The sequence below is a fragment of the Microcebus murinus genome, chromosome 4 (genome assembly GCF_040939455.1).
Source record: "Microcebus murinus isolate Inina chromosome 4, M.murinus_Inina_mat1.0, whole genome shotgun sequence".
Lineage (NCBI taxonomy): Eukaryota > Metazoa > Chordata > Mammalia > Primates > Cheirogaleidae > Microcebus > Microcebus murinus.
Genome location: NC_134107.1, coordinates 30,716,375 through 30,742,502, shown reverse-complemented (window position 1 = coordinate 30,742,502; position 26,128 = coordinate 30,716,375). Strand labels below are relative to the sequence as shown.

Below are 26,128 nucleotides of genomic sequence, written 5' to 3'. Positions count from 1 at the left end.
AAGAATAAATGAACAGTGATATCTGTAACTTTCTTTAATTATTCCTTATGCCATTACCAATCAGGGTTTATCTAAATGTTTCTTGACTCATATATTATGTGCAGACCATTTTGGAGGTTAATATCTTAGGTGTACTTGCTGGAAAAAGATGGTCCCAGGTACGAGGAAACAAACAAAACCTGTTTGTTCAACCTGTATTTTTGTCCATTGTTATGAGAACCAAACAATTTATGGCAGGTCATATAAAATACTTGTGATAACAGCCTTCCTTGTGATGGCAGTCTGCCAGCCTGCCTACTTATCTCCACTCATCTCTCCATCCATCCATCCATCCATCCATTTCTTTCTTCCTTTCTCTTTGCTAAAAACAACTCTGGGAGAAACCAATCTAACAAATAAATTGCCATTTTACATTTAGGCATTTACACACACACACACACACACACACACACACACGGCATAAAAACTGTAATGCACAAATGGATCCTGCCTTCCCATCACAGCAAAGCCAGTTTAAAGCTCTCTGAGTTTTTAAAGCTCAACATAAGCTCTAGTTGCAGGATGGAGCATTTTGGCATGAATGGAAGGGTTGGTTAAGTTACTATGCTGTCTGCTTTTAAGACCCATGGGATAGCATGCAGAGTGGAACTTTCAGGGCCTGTTTTGGAGGGCTGAACACAGTGTTGTCCAGTAACATCTATGGGTGATCGGGCAGGCCCAAAGTACATGCGGAAACCTTTCCTGAAGGAAATGGTAAAGGAGTAGAAGATAAATGGAGAACAAACAAAAAAGAAGTCAGAGGTGTCTGTGATGATATATGTCAAAATGGCAGTCTCAGGAAATCTAGGGACTTAGACCAAAGGTGGCCAACTTCTGAAGCCACGTGTTGAGAAGTAGTCTATAAAGAGTAGGCACTTAGAAAGAGCAGCTTAATTAATAGATCAATTAATTTGTTAATGAAAGACTAACGATTCATTAAATATTTTGATCAAGTAAATTCTTTGTTGGTGGGCCGGGTGCGGTGGCTCACGCCTGTAATCCTAGCTCTCTGGGAGGCCGAGGCGGGTGGATCGTTGGAGCTCAGAAGTTCAAGACCAGCCTGAGCAAGAGCGAGACCCCATCTCTACTAAAAAAAAAAAATAAAAAAAAAATTCTTTGTTGGTGATGTTATGCTGTTCGTGTTGATGATGAACATTTAATCATGCGTGACTGCCATATTTTCCCATCATTTCTCTGGATTTCTGAAATTATAAATGATTTTCTAATGATAGTTCATACATCTCTTTATTTTTAAAATTTTTTATGATGTTCCCACATTACTTTTATATTAGTAAATTTTTAAAAATCCTCTCTAACGAACGCTGCATTAGAAAAGGAGCCATGTGCATCTCATTCACGATGGTACCTCCAGGCTTCCACAGTGTGTGGTGTAGTACATGTGTATTTGTTAATGAATGAATTTCAGGGGTGGTGGAGGTAAGTAAGTTTCCAGAAATTTATGAAATTAAATAAAAATGGAAAATATGTCATGAAGGGCAGAGACATTCCTAGTAGACTTACTGAGTTTCAGAAAATTATTTGGTGTAAGTTATAATAAAACTCCATCCTAACTGACTAAATAGAAATGGAGATGGATTTTGCTCGTATTTTTTAAGAGGTCTCATGTTTTTTTTTTTTCCAACCCCGTAGCTCCGGAGGGAGAAGAAGATTGTTCGTCAGTCACAGACCTGCCCAATGCCTTTGAGGGAGTAATTACTATAAGTACGTATCTCTTCTAATCTTGATTGAGTTTTCTCATTCTTGGGAAAAGGATCAGGTGTGTTCTGTATGGTTTATATTTGAATAGAATATGAGTCATTTCCCTAAGGCTAGGGACGGTTGGCTGTGATTCAGCGTCCCTTCCCCTTTTCCTGCAATGGCTTAAAATTGCTCCCTGGTTTACTCTAATGTTCCTCAAACTTCAGTCATTTGAAAACCACTTTCACCTTTTTTTTGACATATCATGTACACAGCTTGATATTTTCCATTTACTTGACCCATTCTTTTCTATCTAAAATACATTTATTTATAAAAAGAAACTGTGCAGGGAAAACACCAACATCACTTGTCATGAAGAGAAGGCAACCTCAATAATACATTTAAATGTAAGAAAAATTAAATAATGTTCTTAACATCTAGCTGCTGAACGTCTAGCTCATTCACTGAACATCTACTCTATTTTGAATGCTGTGTTGAGCAATTTACTTACAGTGTATCTCATAATGTTCATAACGGCCCCCATCCAGAAAGTAGTACTATACTGTCCCCGTTTTATGAATGAGGAACCTGAAGCTCTGAGAGTTTACCTTGTCTAGGGCTATAGGAAGCTGGGATTCAAACGCGAGGACTCCCCAGAGCTTCCTCTTTTCCCTCCCCCTTTCCAGGGCATGGGGAACTTTCTTAGGGGATCAGCCAGTCTCTCCCACCACTAGGTGTTGTTTTTCTCAGAACAAAAGAAAATAGCTTTGAAGTAAGTCACTACCGTATATGCTAATCTGCCGTCTTTCCCATGCTCAAAATATCAGCCATGAGGTTCTGAAGACGCCTTCTCTCTCTCCCAGCTATTGTCAACCGTGATGGTACTCGCTACACCAAGAAAGGGGAATACAGAACGAACCCCGAAGACATCAACCCCAGCAACTCTCCCGATGACGACATCAGCAGTGGGTCCCCTGGTGAGAGGAGCACGTCAGGAGGTTACAGCATCTTCCACACCCACCTTCCAACTGCCTACCCGACCCCAGACCAGGATGGTCCCTCCATCTTCGACAACACAGAGAGTACCCCTGCTACCAGTAAGGAGAATGAATCGTTGTGCTTTCCAATAGCAATTTCTTGGCAAAATATCTCTGCTCTTCTTGAGTGTTACCCACTCACGCATTGATTTTCTCCTGTCTCTGGACATCTAGATGCAGGTGACAGGTGGGGAGGCGGGCTGTGGCGGCTGTCAGTGCTCTGCACACATTGACTACTACTGTCTACATTTTTTTTTCCCATCCAGAACTCTATTTTTCTTACCTTGGGATAAGAAGTGCCACATTGGAAGTTTTTTAGAAGAGGCTCCCCCTAGTCTCTTGTCCCTGGGCATACAGGATGATAATTCAAGCCTGATGCAAAAACTATTTTTATTTTTGCACGTTTCCTTCTTGTTCTTATGCCCCCACGCATAAGATTCTTTAAATGAAGTTGGGATCACAGAGTATGCATTCCATTCCGTTGGCACCTTTTTTCACCTAACTTTGTGTTTTTTATGTTTTAACCTGATTCATACTCATGTTATTGATTGTGTGACAGTCAGTCACATTCATCGACCATGACTTACTAAATATCTCCTTTGTTTTTTGGTTCAAGGAAGCTTATCTGGAGGAGTTTTATAATCAAATTGAATCAGCTTAAGAGCTTTATATCCCAGCCTACTCGTGCGAGTTCTGAGTGCTCACTTGGTGTGTGGGGGTGATTCGTCACTGGGGTGGCGAGAGTGGAACTGAGCAAACGCGGCGTTACGTTTCTCTGGGATTTTGTGCCCCGTGCTTCAGCTGGCTGGGCAGCGTTTACATCTCCTTCTTTGCTTCCCTCTTCGCTTTCCCCCTGTGGTTTGTTTTAAAACAGGTTTCCAGATTGGCTGTGTTCCTTCTGTGAAGGATTAGTCCGACTCAAAAAGGGCATCTGCAATCTCCAGCAGTTTTCCTAGTATGGTGTGGCGTTTCTCTCTTCCTGGCTGCAGCTCCGGAGGGGCGGAACTCTGGGCTCCGCGCAGTGGCAGAAATGTACTGGCTTGTGAACATGCAAGACAGGACTCCTTCCTGTTCCTTGTCACCCAGAAGCCAGGGAAACGCCCACAGCACTCTGATTCAATTTAACGTTACTTGCTCAACGGTGTTTTAAATTGCTGTTAGTAGCTGGCTGAGGGGAGGGGGTGATATGAAATAGGCTTGGGGTTCCCACAATTCCCTGCAGATTCTTTGCAGCATTTTGAAAAGCAAGTATTTTCAAACTGCCCATGCTTTTCTGGGTTATTGGCTCTCTCGAGATGACATCACCCTGTTGTTTGTAGCTCCATGGGCAACCCTTGCTGAGGCAGTGCAGCGGGCGACTGGCTGCCTCTTGAGTCCCTGGCCTTCTTCAAGCAACTGTGTTGAAGGTGTTTACCATTAGGGCATGCAGTTTCGCCAAATGTTGGCAAACACGATAATTAGTGGTCTCAGCAGGAAGCAGAACAGGTCTGCCCTAAAGTACCATTTCCCACCAAAGAAGAATATCTTGACAAAACATAACTTGTTAGGACTAGATTAAGTTAACATCCAAGCCACTAACAGCCTATATAAAATAGTATTTCATATGCATTTTAGAAAAGGCAATTAGCACGTTTTATTAGCATCCATAGCACATCTCTTAAGGACTGCATCTTTCCTGCCTAAGTTAGTTAGTCGACAAATCTATTTTGAGGACCTACCATGTATCAGGCCTATTGGAATGCTTGGGATCTGGTGGTAAACACTTAGAAAGTAATGCTGACAAAAAGGAAGGATTAGTGGGATAGTTATTCATTCAGCCAGTATTTGAGTTCCCCTCTGGGCCAGACACTGCTGTAGTTACTGGGAACTCAGAGTTGGACCTACCTTCATGGAGACAATGTACTCGTTCAGAAATCAAGGAAAAGAAGAGCTATGAGACTTCACTATTAATAAAATACAGCTCAGGATTTGGCTTGAGAAAAGCATTGTACTTTCCTTCTTCCAGAGCAGTTAGCTGAGTTTCTTTCAGCAGTTAAAGAAGAGAGAGGCTAAGTTGTCTACGAGATGAGTCCAGGGCTAACTTGAGAGTCACTGAAGTACTGTAGGATCCATGAAGGCCAATGGCAACTCCAAGGAGATCAATTCATGCAAAGAAGGGCATCAAAGAAACCAACCAGGTGGAAACTGGAATGCAGTACATGGCATGCCAGGAAAAGTTAGTGCTGATAAGATTCCTAAATAGAATCGTGTTTTCAGAGTCCAATGAGGAGATTCCCAAAACCTTATCGCTGTTGTACTGAGAGCTGGGACAGGGTGAGAGGGAGTGACAGGGAGTGATTGCAAAAGGGCGGAGGTCAACAGGGGGCTGGCTGAGTGCACAGAAGAAGCTGCCTTTGGCTTAGCTGGCTCATTCCTTCCTTAAGGGTCCTTAGTGGGTGGCAATAGGGAAGGCTAATAAGAACAACCATCTGGGTAGCTTGGACTTCCAGCTGTTTATTGTGTTATTTTTGGAAGAGCCCTCCTTGGAGGCGTGTCATCAGCCTCTTCCTATTGGTGATCTGCAACTCTCTGGAATAGAGAAACCTAAACTAATTCAGGAGGCGGACTCCCGCCTTGGAACACTCTATTTCCTTATCTTCTGGGTGTCAAAGAAATATGTATTTTTTTTTTTTTTTGGTCTGGTATGGCCTACTTGGGTGGGGAAGCTTGGAAACTCTGCTGGCTGAGCAGTAGCTGTCTCAATTTTCCCCTCTCATACAACTTCTTTCAGGAAGACAGAAATAACGCCTATGTATATCTTGTCATGTGGGTTTATTTCCTCTTGTACTGTTTTTTCCTGGTGTAGTCTGGGGTAAGGGTGGTGGGAAGTTTGCTTCTCTAATGAAGTTTCTGGAGTGAGAATTGCAGGGGGGTTCTGGGTCTTCTAGGGACTGCTCAGGTTCATCTGGGAGCATCATGGGTGAACTTGGCTCCTGTCGCTCAACTCTGTGTTCTGACCTAACGTGTTCTTCCTAGCGCATAACGGATTGTGCCAGTCATTGGCATTTGGTATACATAGAGTCAAAGTTTTTAACCTAGGGTTTATAGACTTTCAGTAGGTTCAATGATACACTATAAAGTATTCAAGAGCCACCTGAATTATATGCAAAATGTTGAGAATATGCATACATAGGGTCATTTTTTTTTTGAGAAGAGAAGCCATAACTTATGTCAGATTTGCAAGGGAATATATGACTTAAGATGTTTTTTTAAAAAATCTCAATTGGCTTAGATATTTATCTCGATGATTTTTGCCATTCTGCTTCAGTAGGAGAACATTCTGGACTCAAGTCAAACTTGAGAGTCCAATGAGAGATTTCCAATTGCAAAATGTTACTGATTATCCTTTCTCTAATTTGAGAAGAGTCCAGAATTTCTTTAACTTTGGCAGTTTGGGTTGTTTTCTTTTTCCAAAAACATATACTGAATTAGAGTCCAAAGTGGCAGAAGTGATGGATGGATGCTTGAGAAAGCTTTATCTAATTTCAACACTTTGAACACACACCCTTTGCAAAGTTCATGCTCAAGTATAAAGTTTGACTTGTTGATCACTGTGAGTGGAGCTTTGAAATGCCAGTTGTCATCACAAGCTTCCAGGGTACAATGCTAGACAGATGGGAAAGATACAGGCAAGCAACCCCAAAGATGAACAAAAGCAACCTCTGAAATGTTGCTTTGAAGACTTCCAGTTTATAAATCCAACCCAATCAAGTAAACAGAAAATCTCTTTCCATTGCAGGTTATTAAATTGCTGCTTGATTTTGCTGAAATCGTGAATTCGGGAGGGGGGTTCAGTTTGAAGAATGAGTAACATTGAATTGATATCCACACCGAATTTGCATTTCTGATGTTGTTCTAACATTCCGGGAGACTTTAGGAGGCTAGAAAGATGAAAACAGGCCCAGATTTTTTTTTTCTAATTTTCATTCAATAATAGATACAGACAACATATATAAATAGAACTGAAAGTAAAGGTTTTTTTTAGAGGGAACCTCACTAAATGGTATTTTCATAATTGATCCAGTTACTTCAACTGTGCACTCAAACAGCCACGCAGCAGCTCAGGAGCACAATAATTGGATGTGGTCCTGGTTTGGTAATTTCCAGCCTAAGACTCAGGATCTCACAACAACAGCAACAACAGGTAAATGGTTAAATCTTTTGCTGGTCAGCTGTCCTGAATGCCAGGTCTTTTGGCATTAATGAAAAGAATATTCATTATCATGCCAAAGTTCCCTACTGATCCTCCTTCGCCATCTTGAGTGAGAGTAGGGTCTGGTACCATTTCATTTATCAAAGAGCCTTGTGGATCTGTGGATATGACTGAATATTCCCATGCCCTATTTGTTTTCCTTTTGGCAATGTGTTCACAAAACCAGAGTTATTTTTCCTTCAGAGGAAGAAAAACCTGAATGAATATTTTGAATGAATGAATGAAACTATGAAAAACTATGAATGGATTGACTACCTGATTCATTCAGAAAATGTCCTCTAGAAAGAAGCCTACCAGAAAATGCAGGCTCCTACTCTCAGCCGACCTAATTATCACAGTCAATAATAATTGAAGGAAATGCTGGTTTCCTTCTATTATTAAAGTGTAGTCCCTGAGTACTTTTTTGGACACTTAAAACCTCAAGTGTAAAGTTAGGAAATGACCTGTTGCTCTACAATAGAATCTAGGCCTCTAATAAGCTACCTGGATGTTTGGCTATTAGCTCTAAATCCCTGCAAAGTGTTTTGATATGAGAGCTTTGGGGGAAAAGATTCAAAATCTATAAAAATGGGAGATTACAGTCATATCTTCATTTATTAACTTTCATTGATGGAGGTAATAAATGTATTCCAATATAACTAGGCAGAGGGGAGTAATAAAAATGGACAATTGGTTCTTTATATTTGTTTAGCTTAGAAGACATTGGATAGATTATATCCCTTATTTCTATAAATAATCAACTAAGGAAAACGGTGCTGGTGTTATGTTATGCTTTTCATGTCACAGTGATTAAGATCATGCTGGGGTGGGGAGGGGGTGAGAGAGATTGCGGTATAATGAAAATGCTATTTTGCAATGTTTACGATGTTTATCTTTGTAGGACAAACAGTGTAAAGGAAAAGGTCTTCTTGGCAGTGTTTCATCTTGGGTCATTTCTGGGCTTTCTTGATAGCTGGAAAAAGAAGTCTAACTTACCTTACTTTTTGTGTTTGGGGATTTAATGATGGTTTCAGTATCTCTGCTAAAACTTGTTCTTAGTTTTTTGTCTACTATTATCTAATATTCTCTGATGCACATTACAATTGCAGAAATGGCAGTCTTTGGAAGTTTTCAAATCAAAGACTCTTGCTTCTGGTCTTATTGGTAGGATCATTGGGTCACTTCATCTCTGTCTTTCCTGTTTGATTATCCTATTTTCAAAAAATGGGACTCAAAATATCTGTACTGCTTTTCAAAATATAGTGTTTATATAAGAGGTGACCTTGGGCAAGATTGGTAGAGGTTTTGGACTCTAAATGGAGAAAAGTGGAAAGGTCTCATTTTCAATCTTCTACTTCTATGTCATTCTTCCCTGTGTTTTGGACGGCTGGAATTAAATGTCTGTGATTGCTGGCAGAAATATCATATCCCCAATTCTTGGAGAATGATATTGGTTGCTCAAGATAGATTGTGGAGAAGATTAAGGAGCTAGGATGCTGAAGAGCTGGGTTTTAGAATCATAAACTCTCAGATTTGGAGAGGATGTTAAATGGTCTGATTCAGTCAACACTTCTAATCATTTAATCTCTTACACAACTTTCCTGCCAAGTGATCTTTCTGATGGTGGGAAACGTATTAATAATACTATATGAAGAAGTTCATTGTTGCATAGTTCAGGTTATTACATCCATCGCCCTAGTTCGGCCTTATGAATCCAGAGAGCAAAAATTTAACCCTCTTTTACATATAGAATTTCAAAATTCAGAAACAGCTTTCATGCCCTCTGTGAGACCTTTTTTGCTAATTGGCCTTATGATTTCAGATAGGCCAGAAGCTCTGTCTAGTACAAATTTTTCATTTTTAAGATGAGGAACATGAACCAGATGATATTTAAGGTCCTTCCATCTCTGAAATTCTATGAAGTCCAGTTTGGGCCTTTGAAAGACATGGAATTTCTTCGCTTTTTCCCTTTCTTTCCATACATCATCTATATCAAATATAGATGACTCTTTTGAGAAGCAAAAGAGGGAGCACATATACAGTGCTATTTTCTTAGGAATTGACAATTAATTAATGTCTCAACAATCAATTTAATCATGGTTACCACAGCTTTGATGAGCACTAGTGCTACAACTCCTGACACAGCAACCCAGAGGCAAGAACCCCAGGACTGGTTTACATGGTGGCTTTATCCATCATGGTCTGAGGATTCTCTTCACTCAACAACACAAATGGCTGGTAAAGTTACGATTATCTCACATCGTCTGTTTCCTTGATAATCATTAATAATTTTCACTGACCCATCAATGAAAATTGATGTTGTTATAGCCGAAAGTCAATTCTGTTCTCACAAATGTTCACAGTGACTTAAGAGGTCTCATGAGCTCTGGGATCTATATGTTTGATTTTACAGTGCTAATAAGCAGATTTCTTCTTTCTACTCTATAGGATTATTATATCCCAGAAAGAGGCTAATATAGACACTGTGAAGAGAGATCAGGTATCTCTTTTGATGACAGAACAGAATTGTGATTCTGAAAGATTACTCACTTACATCCTAAAATTGCCAAAGTCACAAAAATTTTTTGACTTTTCATGAAAAAATAAAATAGCATAGATAGATCTGACAAAATTTAGAAAAATCTTCATCAATGGAACTGTTTTGGGGGTAGACACTAATAGTATGAAAAGACAAATGGTCATTCCCTAAGATAGCCTGAATCTCACTCAAAACGTAGAAAACCTCTTTTTTATTAGTAAATGGACATCTTCTAGAATAACCATTGAGAAGAAGTGGAAGGTTTCTATCTCCTTTTCTATATTGCATCAAAAAGAAAAAAGTGAAAATTTCTCAAAACCTCAACTACAATCTGCATTAGTTAACCTTTTGATTAGTTAATAAATGCCAGGAATTATTTATCTGCTAATTGACTTAACTTTTTTTGCTCTGTGCTAAGGTATTGTTGGGAACTGTAGTATAGCTTCCATTTGCATGTAGAGTTACAATGATCTCATGCTAGAGAAGATAAAAAATGAACCAGCAAATTGTGAACACAACTGGGATTTTAGAAATGACTGAAATGAGTTTACATTCTAAGGTTTTTCTAAAGGTGTCTTGACAAAGAAAATAGGCACATGAAATTTTTCCATTCTATTCTTGGTGTCCTAGCTTTAATGATACATGCTTAATGAGTTAATAAACGCATCTGAAAGCATGAGGGAGTTTTCATTGGCTTTTAAAAAATTCTTTGGTGGGGTTATGTCTGTATTTACTCTTTCAAATTCCTTAAAGAGAATGTTCAGTTGTAAAGATCATAGCCAATTGTTTTGAGATCTATATATTAGCTTCAGAGCCAGGGCATAAGAATTTGGGGTATACAAGGCAACTTTCTCACTTTCCTTTTAAAATTGTGGGAAACCCATTGTACCTTCTGTGCCTGATTTCCTTCCTTTGCAAGTGGGTTGCTTGGCATTCGGCTCAACCACTAATGCAAGTCACCACAACAGGTACGGATTCAAATACCATCTCAACAGGCTGGGAGCCAAATGAAGAAAATGAAGATGAAAGAGACAAACACGTCAGTTTTTCTGGATCAGGCATTGATGATGATGAAGATTTTATCTCCAGTACCAGTAAGAATAATCAATTATGGTAGAACCATTTATCCAAAGCTGACTGATTTACCTGAGTGATACCAAATAGCATCTCTCTTGGGAAATAGTTAATGTGAAAAATGAGTGAACCTATGATCATACCTTAGTTATGCCTTGATGAGATTGGGAAGGAAGAAATAGAATATTTTGAATGGAAGCCACAATATATTTAGAAAAGAAATCGGAAAAAGATCTCTTATAAAATTTCTAATGCCTCATGTTCTTCCTGTTTTATCTATGAGGCTTTCTGCTACAGATTTTCTTTGAATTATCAAGCTTTATCACAGAAGGGACTTGTTAAAACATTACAACAGATATTCATTGTGTACCTACTATGTTAAATGCAGGTAACACAAAGAGGAAAAAACAAGAACCTTTGCCTTCAAAGCACTCATGCTCTGTTGGAATAATAGACTTGGAGAATGTGATTAGGAGGGTATTAATTAAAAGTTGTAGAAGATCCTAAATTGAAGGCTCTAGAAAGCCCTAAAAGATGGGCTCTAGAACTCAAGAATTGTCTTAGGCCATGAAAACCTGGTTGAGGTCAAAAGAACAAACCCAGAGTCTTAACAAATGAGCTGAACACCAATATAACAGAAGGACATTGAAGGGAAAGGCAAATGTCAGTTCAGCTTTAACTTGAATGAGACAGTGCCAATTATTAAAAGCAAATAGTAAAACCACTATTTGTACATAACAGTACTCATATTTGTGACAGTTATAAACCTTTTTGAGAACGAGATGGAAACTGACCTGAAAATGTCCTTAAAAATTTAAAAAACATGCAAAGCTTTGTCTAATATTCTGCCAGATGCCTGAGTTTTCTGCACGTAGCTGTAACAGAGCTGAGAGTCCTGAACTGGACTCCATCAACGCAGGTCACTGAGTTCTATCCATCCCGTTAAAACCTGAGAGAGTCATCCTCAAATGGACAGTACCCAGGGAGGGAGGAGTCCAGAAAAAAACAACCTTAGGCCTCGAAGGCATCTCAGTATATGACATTGTTACAACAAATAATAGAGATGAACTAGATTCTGATACGCAAACCTTTAAGCGCTGTATTTTTTAGACCTGATACCTCTGCAGAGCTTAGTCTATGGAAAAAAGGAAACTCTTTTTAGTAACTTCAGGAAAAAAAACACAAATAACCAAAAACACTAGAGTTTTACTATTGTGTGGCCCAGCCCTGCAGGTGGCTGTTTACTAAAGATGTCTTAATACTTGAGAAATTAAACTTCCTTGGGCGGCAACCCAAACAGATCAACCTGCAAGTTGTATGGTCAGGCTACAGGGAAGAACTTCCTATGGTATTTTTTTAATCTCCATGGCATATCTTTCTATTTGTTTACTTTTCTACTTAGCACCTGTGCACATAATTCAACAGGATGCTCTCTTTCTCCTGACGGGTATGATAACTGCCACTTTTTCATGCTTACTGAGAATGTGGTTAATGGTTTTAAATGTGATTTTTATAACTTGTGAAATAGATCTGATAGTATTACAGTTCTAGAAAGAATTTTGTATTATTTGGGCATCAAAATAAAGTTTGAAAGAATTAGGATGAATTCGCAAATAACCTTTTTCACTAAAGACATTGATTCTGATTTTATCATGATCCTTCTATCTGGTGCATCTCCCATTCTAGCCCCAACATATTGATGACAATATCAGGGCACTGGTGCTTCTGTGATGGTGGCTGGTTACCTGTGGCCTTTTTCTACTGAATGTTTGCGTCTTGTTTTTCTTTCATTGGCTATGAATGACTTGCTCATGTATTTGATGAGAATACATAAGTGTTTGATAAATGTTCAGAAATGTATAGCTAAGCCATATGGCCGGTCTAGGTAGCTATTCATTCATTCTTGGAGTCATTTATAGGAAAGCTCTGGCTGCTCAGGTGTTTCTTTCTCCACCAAAATTACTAACAGAATAAAATGATCATCATTGCATAACTTTCAGTTATCTGCTGCTCCAGCCTGAGGAGCCACAGGTAGCAGTTGTGACACAAAATCCTTGGGCTTTCCAGTACAGACTGCATGGATGGGCAAAACTCTGACGTCTTTGGTTATCTTCGGTGGAGGGCTGGTATTTCCAAAGCTGTTCTTCCTGCTGCTGCAGTTTCTTTGGCTGATTTCTCTGGAAGATCTCATGTTCTGAACCCCAATGTATGACAGAATGCAGAGGACACTGAGATGCTTACCAAGTGGCTGAATTAAGCTGAAGGCCCTCTCTGCTTTCCCCCCATTTCCACACATCCATCTATACAACCTGGTATAGATGATTCATTGCATAGACTGCAGAAGGGAGAAATGCACAAAACAAGTGGTGAAGGCTCAAGAAATAACATTTTCCTAATTGCTTCGATCATCATTATCACAGTTTCAACTACACCACGGGTTTTTGACCACACAAAACAGAACCAGGATTGGACCCAATGGACCCCAAGCCATTCAAATCCAGAAGTACTACTTCAGACAACGACAAGGATGACTGGTAATGCGTTATACATATTTAATTAAAGATTTTTTTTTCCCTTCAAAGTTTATGATGCTGCAAAGGTCAATGATGGGGACACAGTGGGAAATTTAGTTAACTCTCATCAACAAATTCTTAGTCAACTTTCATAAGGGTACTCAATTCCCTTTAGGAATCATTTATCAATCATACCATCTGAGCACAGGGTATTTTATGTTGCTTTGTTATAAAAATGAATATATTTGAATGATTTATGGTGCTGCTCTTGACAAAGTGGTTATAGTGGAATAACAAGTAATCACAAAGAAATTCCATGCCCATTGATTTTCTCTTGGGAGAGACTAATGAAGTCACTCAAAATTATTGAAAGTAGTTGCTTAGAGGTATTACTTAGGCATAGAGCTGTTACATAGCAGGTGCTTTAATGGAAGAACAGAGTCATTAAAAGTTGGTTGATAACAAATCACAGTGTATTTAACCACCATCACAGTACATGTAGACACAAGTGGCACCAATGCTCATGGAGAAAACTGGACCCAGGAACCACACCCTCCTCTCGTTCACCGCGAGCACCACGATGAAGAGGAGACCTCGCATTCTGCAAGCACAAGTAAGAAGGATGGCGGTCGGCAGCTCTGGTCTAGCTGAGTTAGCGAAGACATTCCAGAGACAGGGAAGACTTTGTTTAGACACTGGCCACATCTTCTATTTCCACTTGGCAATTTCTTTTATGCCCAGATCCTGAAAAGCTGCCAAATCTGCACATAGATTTTAGAAATTGGAAGAAAAATGCTAACTTCTTAGGTTGCCCAAAGGCCAAAAATATTTGAGAAGTAGATCTGAGATCCAGTTTTTGTGTTAAAGGTTCCTGGAGATTCTATTTGGGTGATTTGTGTGTGTTTATGGAAGTGTGTGGTGAAGAGTGTATTCATTTGGTGCTTAGTAGTGGAATCTGGAAAGAAAGCTTGACAAGTGAAGTGATCTTTGGGATCCTTATGTTCTGTGAAGATCTTTAATGAATATAGTTTCTTTTTCACATTCTGTTCCTCACTGTATTGTAGAAGGGCATTCCTTGTACTCTCTGGAGGAAAATTGATAGCTTATATAGTCTATATTTGATTCTACAACTGCTCTTTTCTATTTTTAAGCCCAGGGTAACTTGGGCAAGGCTCTCACTATGATGCTGTCACTATTATTCCTACTGTTTTACAAACATCTCTGGCTTTCTGAAACAATCTCAAGTGTCATCAGTGGATTCTTAGGATAAACTCACTCGTTGCCCCCCCAGTAAGAAATATGTGCTCTTCTTTCTTCTCTGCCACTCAGAGAGGCCTATCTTATTTGTAATCGAAGAAGTATTTATTTTGGATAACAGCTTGCATCCAAATTTCTTTAAAACAATGGATCAACTATCATTTTCACAGCCTTGAAAATGCCTAAAGAGAAAGCGGCCCCTTAGAAACCAAAGAGGTTTAGGAATGTATGGTTTGAGAGATGTCTTCGGAGAACAAAAGAAAAGTTTTCAGACATCGGCTCGGATGTGGGTTCCTAAGTCGTGGGCACGGTACCGAACATATCCAACGGGCTTTACCTCCTGTCACTTGCCCCAGTGGATTTGATGTATGAGTAAGGATTATGGGCTTGAGTCAACAGAGAAGTCTTCTAATAAGAAAAGGAAATAGAGAGGAAACAGAAATCTCTTTGGAATATGATTCTGTACCAGTTCCCGTTGGGGCCTAACAGTATATCTTAGAGATATTTAGACAGTTTGTACTTACAAAGCAGAAAGCTACTTCGGAAACTTAGAACTAATGAGCCTGTTGTCAAAAAGTGGTAGGTGAGGGCTATCAATGCTAGGGGGTAGTTGAAAAATCAGACTTAATGGGACTTGACAAAGAGAAGGCAGCAACTGCGGCAATTCTCTTAGTTGCAAAACTTAAAGGGATTCTGATTGGGCTCTATCAAATGAACATTACAACTTCTAGAAGGGAATCAACTTTCATCTTTCACAATGGAATTCCTATGTTCTGCTAACCCATTCCTATCTACGCTGAAAACAATAGGGGGTTGCTGGACACTCAAAAAGTCATTATGTTTATAAAAGTAGTGATAGAAGGAAATAGAGTTCTTCTCTGCACACACATGTACTCTTCTTTATTTCTTTTATTTAAACTTTGAGTAACATGGCAGACGATGTTTGGGTAGAATTTTCCTTTTTCATAATTACTACATTCGGTGGTTTTTCTAACTTAATTTTTTTGTCAGGAGGTAGTGATTTAGTCAGTAGGAGGTAAAACTTAAGATTTTGACCTTTTTTTTCTCCCTCTGGATAAACAGCCCCAGGAATGGTTTGGCCAATGTACCCATAAAATGAAGACAGAAAGTTTTATATTTTAAATGTCTTTGCTGTCATCAATTCACATGTATCATTTTCTAAGATAATGAAATACATCCAATTTTACAAGTTGGCAAGTTTACAGGCTCTCATTTTCTTGATGAACTAAAAATTTGCTGTGAGTTGCTTTAGATGAAAATGTCCGTGGCTCTCTGGCTTCTCCTGAAGTCATCACGCTGGTGGAATTTTGTTCGGTTCATTTTGTCCTTTTTAAAACAATAGTTGACATTTTAAGTCTGCCACACATTGCTATTGTTTATATAATGCCCCAAATTGGCTAGAATAGTTTTCCTTCCACTAAGTTAATTTTGTAAAAAAGTGACTTTAGCAATTGTATTTGGGGGCACAGATGTTTTTGTTACACGGAAAGCTTTTGGATTGCTTGAGTCAGAACTTTAAATGTGCCCATCGCCCGAATAGTGTTCATTGTACCTGTTAGGTAGGTTTTCGGATTTTAGCAATTTTCGATGCCATGAGGACATAACCACGTGACGTGTCAGTGGAGTGGCATCCCAGCCATCCCAACGTCTTCACGCTGGGCACATCCACTGCTGGTGCATTGCCAGTGTGTGTGATCATGGGTTATGTCACCACCGTTTGAGAAGGCCCCTTCTGTGCTAATCTTGTCATGGGTCATTATACAATATATTCCTTCCCCAAACTAACTGGAGCAAAGAGGTTATTCCTTGAACAGATAGCTCTCTCAGACAGGATACGTGAAGCCAGAGGCTACAGTAAAATGCGAATAATACCGGGAATTCATAGGCTGTGATCTAGTGCCTAACTTTATACCAATTTGACTATGTGATTTTAAGCAAGTCAAATGCTCTTTGGGCCTCTGTTTTCATATATGAAAAACTAAAGGATTGGTCCATTTAATTTCTAATATCCATTTCCGATTATCAGTGGCCTATCTCCTTGTTGCCTTCTTTCTCTGCCTTCTCTCCCCTTCTTTTTCTGCCTTCTCACCCTTAAAGTAGGAAGATAAGTAACAGCTACTGGGGAGGAACTTAGGCAATCACGGCTCACAACTGACCTTCTTCTCACAGTCCAGGCGACTCCTAGTAGTACAACTGACGAAACAGCTACCTGGAGAGAAGAGAGTTTGGCAACAGGTGGCATGGGGAGTATCCCCAAACGCCAAGAGAAGACTCTCGTCCAGCAGTAGGGACAGCTAGTAATGGATGGCTTCCCGAGCAAACTTGGGTGGGAACTTCCTTTTGGGTTAAATGTTGGGCATGGAGGACACTGACAAAAGGACACTGAAGGAATTGTCACACGGCATTAGGTTCCTTAATAAATCATGTTGCAGTTAACACTGAGCCAAACCTCACATGCCCCTAACAAATCACTTTCAGATCTGGCTTTGGGTGTTCCCTAGTGAGGCTGTAGCGGAGACCTGGATCTTCTAAAATATTCCCTTTTGTTTTGTTCAACAATCTACTCTATGATATGGGTCCAGACTTTACAATATGGTTCTATGAAACACTGGCTTGCGAGAAAGCATTTTTCCAGAACCCCAGTGTTTCAAGAAAGGGAGCCAGATGTTATGAGAAAAATGACACCTATCTGATGTCATTTGGCCTTTTGATCATGTCTGTTTGGTAATTTCTCCTTGAGTGTATAATGTGTTTTTCTTATATTTACAAAGAGACACCTTCTGTACTCTTGAACTGTGGGACTGTGGAAATTAGACTTCACTCTTGCCAAACTCCTTGCATGATGCTTTTCTCTGTGTGACATAAGTTTTGAAATACATCCTTGCCTTGTAAAGAATGTGGATTACACATTCTCAATTGGCATCAGTGAGAAATATTTCCATGTTTCCATTTGCAATATAGAATATAATGCATATTGTCCTTACAGTGCATGGCAACTTCATAATGAATCACTGGCAGAGCAGTGGATTCAGTGACTGGCTGTGTGTTGTTACTGTTGCTAAGGGGATACTATTGTAATCTTTTCTTACCTATCCTTCTCCATTGGCTCAGAATGAGGCAGTGTGCTGCATTTTTACATGTCATTTATGCTATGGATCTCATTGTTATAAGGTGATGCTTCTAACGGATTCCATTCATGCTTCTGAGATGAATGGCGTTGACTTTCTTGTTTATCACATGAGAAGCTGCTACCTGATTTTTTTCCTGAGATCACTACCAGCCTCATGTGCATTTTGCTGGAATGTGGTTGTCTCAGAATGACATCATGTGCTTGGGCTCTTATACCTTCGCCCTTAGGGACTGCAGCAGCATGGCATGAGTCAAGAACTACTTTTCCTTCATCTTCCCTTGATGTCTGGAACTCATCCTCTATCCACTGCAGAAGTTGTTCATGCTTTCGTCCTCCAGTTCACATGCTGATTGCTAAGAAAATGAGCATGAATGAACCCAAACCTGCTAAAACATTCTGCATTTATGAAACTTCCTTGCACTCTATACCAGGAAGATGGTTTCATGATCTTGTCTAGAGAATAAGATGTTTTTTAAAAAATCATTGCATCCCTGGGCAAGTGTCCATTAACACTTTGACAATTGCTTGAACTGCATGGTCACAACAGCCTCAGCCTACACCAACCATCCAAGTCAAAGAATGACAACACAGAGCCAACAGGACAGCTCCTGGACTGATTTCCTCGACCCAATCTCACATCCAATGGGACATGGTCATCACACAGAAAGAAGGAAGGGTAATAGCCTCTGAACTTTTTATATATATATCATGTTTTTGATATCTACCAAATGACTATTGTTCTAGAAATATGCCCTTGGTTTTAGACCTATCTACTTTACTAAGGGACTGGAGGTTTCTTCAAAAATTAGTTTTCTTGGTCAAAATGATATGCATGTTCATCTGAATAGGAAGCCCCGAGCGGAAAGTGAAGAATTTAGCAGGAGGGTTGGCAAAAGAAAACATTTAACATCAAAATATACCTAACAATGTGAGGCAGTAAGTAATAGATGTGAAATGAATGTTGCCAACAATAAATGCTAAAAAAATTCAGAGAACCCTCCTCCCACGCCCACCAAGAACATCAGAGAAATGTGATTGGATCTGGTTTTTGAAAAATGGGGGGAAACATCCTGGATAGTCAGAGAAAGGAAGTGGGTGGAAGTTCTTCTAGGAAGGAGATTCATGTAAGGAGAAGCATGAATGAAGAAAAGGTGAGGAATGAATATGTCAAAGTGAGTGGATCTGTTTGTATAAAGGAAGATGTGTTTGAGCGGCTAGGTCAGGGCCATTATGTTAGGTGACTGACGTGCCACATGCACCCAGCATGTGCATCCCTGTGTATGCACAAGGCACCTGGGGGCTCTGAGGACATCCATGGGGGAAAACCAAGCCAGTAAAAGAATGTAAGAATCAATACTGAGACTCCATATTGATGAAGAGAAAGAGATTCAAGGACAGTACAATTGGCTTCAACTGTAGAATGGTGTGATACCTCTTGAAGGATTCTACTTATAAACGGGAAGAAGAACACAAGTGTCTAGAACCCATCATTAGGCAGGCAGGCAGGACTTCTTTTTTTTCTGGGAGAATATCCATTTGGAGTTTTGATCTGGGTTAACTGGCTTTTCCTATTTTTTTTGAAATCTGGAGTAGTAGAGTCAGCCACATTTTCGTCCTACAAAGATCTATTTTTTTTTTTAATTGAGTCAGAGTCTCACCCTCTTGCCCATGCTAGAGAGCAGTGGCATCATCATAGCTCACAGCAACCTCAAACTCCTGGGCTCAAGTGATCCTCTTGCCTTAACCTCCTGAGTAGTTGGCACTACAGATGCACACCACCATGCCTGGCCTATTTTTCTATTCTTTGTAGAGACAGGGTCTTGCTATGTTGCTCAGGCTGGAAAAGATCTTGATTCTTTTCTTTTAGCATGTTAAGGCTGCAGTGCAGATGTGCGTGCCCAGCGTTCCAGCACTCCCCCTGGAGTCATCTGGAACTGATGAAGTCTCCCCAGAGAAAGCAGTGTGCATGGGCTTTGGCTGAATTGGAGAGCCAGCAACACTGATGATGTTCATGCATTGTTTGGCCCCATTTCACTCAGGACTTGGTATTTCAGCAGAATAGATCTGTGATAACTATGAAAAAATAACATTTATAAATACATCAGTGAAATTTCAGCACCAGTCAACACTGTACGTGTTAAATTCTAAAGACCTCCTCATACTCATGTTTATGAGAAGAATAATTCAGTGACATCCCCTGCTTCTTATTTCTTGCCCCTGTGTACTTTCCATGGCCTCCACCTATGTGGTATTGGATGATGATTTTTGTGAAGCAAAAAAGGACTAAATGAGGGAAAAGCTATTAAAAGAAAGCCCTTATGACTTATAAGGGGGAAGTGACAAAGTCGTGTCTGAGCCAGGACTCTTTCTCTTTTCTCCACGTGTCAGATTGCAGGTGTGTTTGAGAAAGGCGATGTTTTTCTGCAAGGCTTGGGAGTCCCATCATGTGCTCACGTAGAGTCCTTCCAGACTCACCACAAACAAACAAAAGTCATAGCTTTCAGATAACTCAGCCCTTAAGGGAAAGCCAGTTCTTGTGGTACTCTTTTGAAGAAACAGTAACGTATCCCAATTCTGGAGACATAATTCAGTATGTGCTTTCTTTCCTCTTATCCAGGTTTGAATACAAAAATAATTCAGCTATAGACCATAAACCACTCTCAGGTAGTGGCTTAGGAAGTCAAGCAATAACATTGATTTAATTCCTTCAGATACAGACTCCAGTCATAGTACAACGCCTCAACCTACTGCAGATGCAAACACAGGTTTGGTGGAAGACCTGGACAGGACAGGACCTCTTTCAATGACAACGCGTAAGAATAATGACCTGTATTCCTTGTTCCTGCTTCAGCTCTTGCTCCCATTGGCCAAGATGTAGAGCTTGGTGGTGGTGAACGGTGTATTTAGTGTTATGCGGCTCAGCTAAGCCCAGAGTGTAAATCTGTCTTCACTGCCTACATTTCTTGTGGGGTTCTTTAAACCTGATTCTGCCTTCAATCTTGGCGCCTCCCAGATTCAATGACTTTATGTTTAAAAAAACAAAAAAGGATGTGGGACTCCATTCAACTCACTTTTCCTTCTCTAAGTAGTTTTAGCAGTGAAACCTGACCACAGCCAGGACAGTGGTTCCTCTATATTTCAACTGACCATCTCCTTTCGATTCCCATCCTTTCTCTAGTCAAGGCAGAAGAAGAGTACGATTGCTTGCATGGTTATAAAAAGATATTTTGGGGGCTAGATAATCATAGAGAGTAGGGAAATCACATCCACCCATGGAGAAGTGGCAAGGCATGTTGTTGACAATTAACAAAGGAGGTAGGGTCCTGGAAATAAAAAAAGAAACATTTGCTAATATCTCTTTCTATCACTAAACAAGTGGTAGGAAGCAATGATAAACTTCTAGTACATTTAATTTCTACTACATGTCCAGGGATATCCTAGAGATTAGCCCAAAGTCATTCATAATTTCATATTCTTGGCAGAATATAAAAGAAATCAAGGATTAAGAGAATGTATGTAACCTTAACGATTGTGCCCCCATAATATTCTGAAATTAAAAAAAAAAAGAATTAAGAGGGCCTTATTTCACTGCTTGCTACATGTAATGGGCAAAGTCCTTCATAGGAGCTCTTTAGACAAAGGAAAAAATCAGCAAGCATGTGTTGACTGTCAGCAGTGTAAATAGCACAGCGTTAAGCATCAAAGGATTTGCAAATAGGCCCGTATTTCCATTTTATGTCACTGTTGGCTTTTGTTCCAATATTGGGTTTGGGATCTGGTGAATGTCTCTCTCCTGGTTATAATATTTATTTGGTGGTGGACATGGCTTATGATTGTGCTTTATGAAGTTCTTGCACCTGCAACTCAAAGGTCAGTCCCTTTCTTTGAAGTACACAAAAGAAATGAACTCAAACAGTCAAAGTGATTTTGGATATGGGCAGTGGTTCAACCTGAGATTGATATATGTCACTGAGGGCCCTGTGTTTGCCCAGGCAAGCGTTTCCTTGGAGAAATGATGAGAATCCCCGTCCACAGATGAGATCAAAAACCTAATAATACACTAAAATGGTATCTTTAATTTAATAGTCTTTAGAAGGGAGCTAAGTTTTTCCTTGTATAAATTTGATCTGAGTTACTTGAGCAGGTCATTCTAGATGGGCTTCTTTCTCTTTTGTGGTGATAGGTACACTGTAGGCTATCATAGAGCTTATTTTACCTAGAGTTACACTTCTTCACCCACAGTTAGGTGCTCTTGATTAATGATGGGAATACTGGAATTAGGACATTCCTTTTTCTTTGTCTCCATATTCTCTGGTTTTCCTAAGTGACTGAGAACAATAGTCCAATTGGGCCAGGATGATCCAGGGTAGACAAAGTTTTAGCTCAGTCTTTACTTTGCCACTTTACCTTTGTTGACTATACTGAGAAATAAGGGTCTTAGTGGCCAACTAGGGGCAGGACAGAATTCTTCTGCATATTTCTGTCTATCAGAGGAGAATGTTGCACACAGACCTTGGTCTTCCTGTGTGCCTACCCATCTGACACTGCTGTAGCTATATCCTCCCCATTAGCAGGTAACAGGATTAATATCATGGCTTCAAATTAATGGTGGATTCATCCCTTATTGAAACAGAGCAGAGTCATTCTCAGAGCTTCTCTACCTCACATGGAGGCTTGGAAGAAGATAAAGACCATCCAACAACAACTTCTCCAACATCAAGCAGTAAGGATTACAAAGCCCGGTTGGCTCCAGCTATTGATAAAAATCAATAAGTTATGGGTGCTTTTGCAGTGTCTTTGGTGGAGGTGCTTAAGTTGGCTGCTGTTATGCTGTTACTTTTGATCAAAAGGTGTGTCTGGTGATGGTTCTCTTTTGGTGACTTTTCTGCTTTATAGACCTCTTAGAAGATATTGTATACTAAGTGAAAACTGTAATTCTTAAAGGTTGGGTTTCTCATGCTGTAGAGTTAGTGACTTGGTTTAAAAATAATGGATTGTTTATATATAATTTGTAATTGGTGTAAAAGTCTGATTATATTGCTCTCTATATGCCTTACCTTAATGTTATTTTGCTATTTGTCCTCTGGACTTCCGCTCCATGGTACTGGTGACTAAGAAGGAGTTCCCTTCTGGAAAAGGAAATAATAATTAAATTAGTGGCCTCAGGTCTTTGAAACCTTGTGTTTGCTATTCCAGTTGCACGCAGCATAATTTTACCTTTGAATCCAATGGTGTGTTTCCTCCACTTCATCAAAGGTGGATCCAATGGAGAAAGAGCTCAAGATTATCTAGTACCTGAATTGACTTCAAGGTGACAGTTGTAGTGGCATAGGCCTTACTTTAGTAACCCAGATGGATGTTACAACACATGCCTCTTCTGGGTATTAGGATCACCAAAATCTCTTCTGTTGAGTGACGCCCAGCTTGTGTCTATTGCAAAATATTGATTCTGTTCAACAGTATGACAAACTTCACCATCCTTTTCTCCTTGTTTGTGGATAATAAGTGGAAAGCCTTTGCAGCAATGGCATGTTCTGAATACGAGCGCAGGGTGGGTGCAATCTTGCAAATGTGGGTTTATCATTGATTCCACCTCCACACAGACAGGAATCCTGTCAGAGGTGGAAGAAGAGGTCAAAATCCTTCTGAAGGCTCGACTACTTTACCACAAGGTAATGCACCTCATTACCCAGACACAAAGGAAAACAGCACCCCCATCCCCGCGACCCCTGCTAAGACTGGGTCCTTTGGAGTTACTGAAGTTACTGTCGTTGGAGATTCCAACTCTAAACTTGATCACGCCTTCTCAGGTAATTTGGCCATTTGGCATCAGGTCTGCTTTCTCTACAGAGAGAAACAACATATACTTCCGTATCACAGGGGGCATTTTCTGCATAAGCTGTGGTTAGAATAGTTTGTGATACGGTAATGGCTTTCATTCCTAGTCATCAATTCTAGCGCAAGGAAACTTGGACTTACTTTAGGTAAAATAATGCTTCCATTTGCCGGTGTACTTCCCAATTTTGTGTGTGTGTGTGTGTGACTTGGTTGGTTGTTACGCTGGAATTGCTTTGTCTTGTTCCTAATCCTGTGACATATCCAGTTGAACCATATGAAATTGATCATTTTATAGGTCAAAATCATTGAATATTAGCAATTTCATTTGATTCAATGAATATATGCTGCCTGTTTGATAAGGTTTTATCCAGCTTACGAATAATGTTCATATACTAGTATCTTTGCTCTGAAATTATTTCTGGTGATGGACTGATCAATTTTACTTTTGGTGATGGGTTGGTGGGTAAACCTCTTCCAGTTCCATTGCACTCTTAAAACTCCATGATGTAATCTACTGCGGATGCATAGGGACCGCTTATTGTCATGGCAGCCATGACTGAAGAGGTCTTACTCAATTAAGCCTGACATGGACCCTAATGAGGCTTTTTTTCCCCTCAAATAAGCAATCCTCTCTACTTCTGCTTTTCTTTGTTTCTCCATTTGCATTAGGAAACTGACTCTGAGAAAGGGGAACTGGAAAATGCCCACTCTGGTGAAGAAATTAAAAACTGGTTCTCTCTTCCTGATACCAGTTTTTCAAGTGCTTCTTCATGCAGTCACTAAGGCATATTGGAGATTAGTGACTACCTTACATATTTATTTTTTTGGAGCAGAGATCCTTTCCTCCATAAAAAAAAAAAAAAGAAGCAAACGGTACCTTATAAGAACCCAATGTATAAAACAGATGACAGTTGTGATGGGGACAGAAAATCCAGAGTGCCACAGGCTTGTCCTCTTTCCTCTGGGCTGTTCACCCCAGGGCTTCAAGGAAAACAATTTAAGAAAATACGGACCTCAGTGACATTGGCAAAACAAAGCCCCTTACACTTGCTAATTCTTTATTCAATGGGATCCTGCTCTCCCTTATTAAACACTCCAAGTACCACTGTCAATATTCATCTGCAAAAATAAATCTTAGAGCACTGCCTCGTTTCTCTTGGCAAAATAAGGCCTGGCGTGCAACCTAATGAATTTAAATTTTAAATGGCAATTCTAATAGTTACAGTATCCTAGAGGGCTCACAGTATCATCAAGTTGTTAGTAATAAAATGCTTTATACAAAATCGATATGATATTCACCCATGCTGATTGCCTCTGTATTCCACGGTGGTACGGACAGATTTTTTTGTGATTTTCTATGGATTAAATGATTAAGTGACCCAATTCTCATCTTTGGTTTTCTTCTGAAACACTCACCTAAATCTCATTTCTGCCAATACATTTTCTCAGTAATCTGGATGTTTCATGGTGAGAACTAAAGCATTTGGAATCGTGGTGGCAGCGGTGGTGGTGACAGTGAGTGGCGGTGACAGCGATGGTGACTGTGGTAGTGGGAGCATGGGGGTGACGCTTCGGCAAACGTTGTTTCCAGTCATTTTAACTGTCAGCCAAAGCACAAGGCAACCTGTCTCTTGAATACAAGTCTATGAGTGAGTACAGGTCGCCCACCCACACTTTCTCTCATCAAGGAAATGGCGGTGAGCAGGTCACTCTATGCACTCCTTACAGCCTCCTGCAGAATGATGACTACGGTTGTTTTATGAAACCATTGTCCTGTGATTTAAAAAAAAAAAAAAAAGATCACCACATATACTCACCAGCAAATTGGTATTAACTGAACAGCACCTAAGTGGTCACATAGGTACTACAGTAATAGGGTATTGGGCAGGTGGGAGGGGGGAGGGGGAGGGCATATACATACATAATGAGTGAGATGTGCACCATCTGGGGGATGGTCATGCTGGAGACTCAGACTTGTGGGGGGAGGGGGGAAATGGGCATTTATTGAAACCTTAAAATCTGTACCCCCATAATATGCTGAAATAATAAAAAAAAAAATTCCAGTATACTCTTGAAAAATTAGGGCAGGGGAGGGAGTTTCCATACGCTGGCTTCAAGATTTGACCTGTGGATTTAGATGGGTAGCAATTCATGCGTTTATCTCAATCTAAAGCCTTCTGGTGATGGAATTTTGAGAAGATGGGATTATATTAACTATTCGTGTTGAAAGTACAGACTTAACTTTTGAAAAATAGTGTTTTAAACTTATTCTAATACCCAGATACACATTGTTTACGTATTAGCTATCATCTCACCAATTATTTTTTTCACTTATTTTCAAACTCTTTTTTTCTCAAAATAAATAGTTGACTTTTCTCTTTGAATCTTTACACCATTCAATCCTAAAATTTTTTATTGCAGACCAATTTCCTGCCTCAGAGAAATCTCTGTAGATGTCTCATGCCCTAGGCCAGAGTATACCCATTTCCAGGGATCATATTTCTCATAATCTAATTCATATGGTCCTTACGTCTCAACCTCAGATATGTGAAGATATAATATTTTTTAAAAGTGTTCCTTGCCACATGTTTGGGATTTCTACCAAACTTCCTATGGACTTCCTTCTTATTGATCTGGTTTCCTTAAGTAAAGCTCTAGCCTACTCCTCAGTGGATTGAGAAAAGAGCAGAGCAGTAATTTTTCCTTTCTTTTTTTTTTTTTTTTTTGACAGGTCTTGCTCTGTCACTCAGG

General features: G+C 39.8%; 1 protein-coding gene across 12 annotated transcripts in view; it reads left to right on the top strand.

Annotated features, from left to right (window-relative positions):
- The window catches only part of CD44 (CD44 molecule (IN blood group)), an 80,682-nt gene that overhangs the window by 41,342 nt on the left and 13,212 nt on the right, over nucleotides 1-26,128 (top strand). Inside the window, exons 4-14 of one of the 12 annotated variants that reach the window (XM_076002032.1) lie at nucleotides 1,690-1,761; nucleotides 2,601-2,834; nucleotides 6,838-6,957; nucleotides 9,115-9,243; nucleotides 10,513-10,638; nucleotides 13,039-13,152; nucleotides 13,625-13,744; nucleotides 18,087-18,215; nucleotides 20,251-20,352; nucleotides 22,173-22,262; nucleotides 23,143-23,349. In XM_076002032.1, the coding sequence (XP_075858147.1) occupies nucleotides 1,690-1,761; nucleotides 2,601-2,834; nucleotides 6,838-6,957; nucleotides 9,115-9,243; nucleotides 10,513-10,638; nucleotides 13,039-13,152; nucleotides 13,625-13,744; nucleotides 18,087-18,215; nucleotides 20,251-20,352; nucleotides 22,173-22,262; nucleotides 23,143-23,349 (1,443 nt within the window). The remainder of the gene's footprint in view (nucleotides 1-1,689; nucleotides 1,762-2,600; nucleotides 2,835-6,837; nucleotides 6,958-9,114; nucleotides 9,244-10,512; nucleotides 10,639-13,038; nucleotides 13,153-13,624; nucleotides 13,745-18,086; nucleotides 18,216-20,250; nucleotides 20,353-22,172; nucleotides 22,263-23,142; nucleotides 23,350-26,128) is intronic. The other 11 variants (XM_076002034.1, XM_076002033.1, XM_076002035.1 and 8 more) reach the window with 11 other exon arrangements.